Source organism: Olea europaea, chromosome 22 (assembly GCF_002742605.1).
Source record: "Olea europaea var. sylvestris chromosome 22, O_europaea_v1, whole genome shotgun sequence".
In the NCBI taxonomy this organism is placed as follows: Eukaryota; Viridiplantae; Streptophyta; class Magnoliopsida; order Lamiales; family Oleaceae; genus Olea; species Olea europaea.
Window position 1 is genome coordinate 4,548,664 of NC_036258.1, and position 1,177 is coordinate 4,549,840.

The window sequence follows — 1,177 nt, forward strand, 5'->3', positions numbered from 1 at the left end:
TACAATCAAGGAGTTTATACGGGTGTCTACCTCAGAAAAAGAACTGCATCCCCTGATACAAGATTCTTTTGGCTAATGAATATACTCCATCCAGTAGTGAGCAAATGCCGCCTTGGCTGGCCTGTACATTTAGCACCAAACTGTCAGAATTTCCATACTCAAAAACAATGTAGGAATAAATCTATTACCTCTATAAATGTGACGGAATTTCCATTCAATGCCATGTATGTCTTTAGCTATAAGCTCCTGGGAGGGCCTTTGCTCTTTATAATCCTATTGGAAAAAATTTAGCACAAAATTTTTAAGAAATTTCCCCTAGATACAACCTATAAAGTGCAATTAGATGCTAAAAGGCCAGAAGAATGTCAAACCAGAGGCGGGAAACAATCTTCAGCAGCCCTACGAGGGACAGAAAATCCCCCGTGTGTACTGGTGTCAGAAGCAGTAAGAGTCTTGCAGAACATATGCGAGGTCGATTTTGCCGTTGTAACTCCATCCCCATCTTCATGGACCCCTATCCTTTCAATCTCTTTGTCATCTAATTTTGCTCCAATTAACTGCATAATAATAATAATAATTATTGAAACTTCCCTTAAAGAACTAAACTAAATCCCTTAAAGAAGAACTGCTCAAAGACAATTTGCAAGTTTGAAATCAAGAAAAAAGAAGATGAAGCCCCACCAAGATGACAAATTTTTATAATAATCAAGAAGGCAATTTTACACTTCAAACATTTATATCTTTCTGGAATCAAACAGAAAATTCAGAAACAAAAAAAGAAAACGCAACTGAAGTATTCATAATCATAAATCATACCTCTGTTGTGGGGAGTACTGTCAGCTGAGCATAGACATCATCATTTTCCCTATTAGCCTGTTTCAAGAAATTAAACACAATGATCAAGAAGAAAAATCAAAAACCAAAAAAACTAAAGGAAAATATTAATGTGGGGAACATAGAATACAATGAAAAGAAGAGTTTAATCTCAAGTACTTACAAGTAGCTGTATATCAAGAACCCTGCAAAAGATCTGGGGAGGGAGATCAAAATTGGACATATCCCTTGAAGCAACTTGTTCCAAATGGCCTTGAGGGAAATACACCACTAAATTTCCTTTCTTGGGCAAGGTTGTGAGAGGGCCAGCACAGGCATGCCATAGCTCCATGTAGATTGATAC

The 1,177-nt window shown here is 37.0% G+C and overlaps 1 protein-coding gene across 1 annotated transcript; it reads right to left on the reverse strand.

Moving 5' to 3' along the window:
* Positions 1-26: 26 nt before the first annotated feature.
* On the reverse strand, positions 27-1,171 carry LOC111371065 (auxin response factor 4-like). Its single transcript, XM_022992981.1, has 5 exons — positions 998-1,171; positions 817-873; positions 372-557; positions 189-273; positions 27-121 (listed from the first exon to the last, which is right to left on the reverse strand). The coding sequence occupies exons 1-5, from the start codon at positions 1,163-1,165 to the stop codon at positions 27-29; spliced, it is 591 nt and encodes a 196-aa protein (XP_022848749.1). The 5' UTR covers positions 1,166-1,171.
* Positions 1,172-1,177: the final 6 nt, after the last annotated feature.

What these genes read in the sequence shown, in the direction of transcription:
- LOC111371065 (XM_022992981.1), bottom strand. Translation starts at nt 1,165, where the DNA reads ATGGAGCTATGGCATGCCTGTGCTGGCCCTCTCACAACCTTGCCCAAG. An exon ending in TTCTTGATATACAGCTACTT is followed by an intron (nt 874 to 997) that starts GTAAGTACTTGA and finishes TTCTTGAAACAG; the next exon opens with GCTAATAGGGAAAATGATGA. An exon ending in ATTCCGTCACATTTATAGAG is followed by an intron (nt 122 to 188) that starts GTAATAGATTTA and finishes CTAAATGTACAG; the next exon opens with GCCAGCCAAGGCGGCATTTG.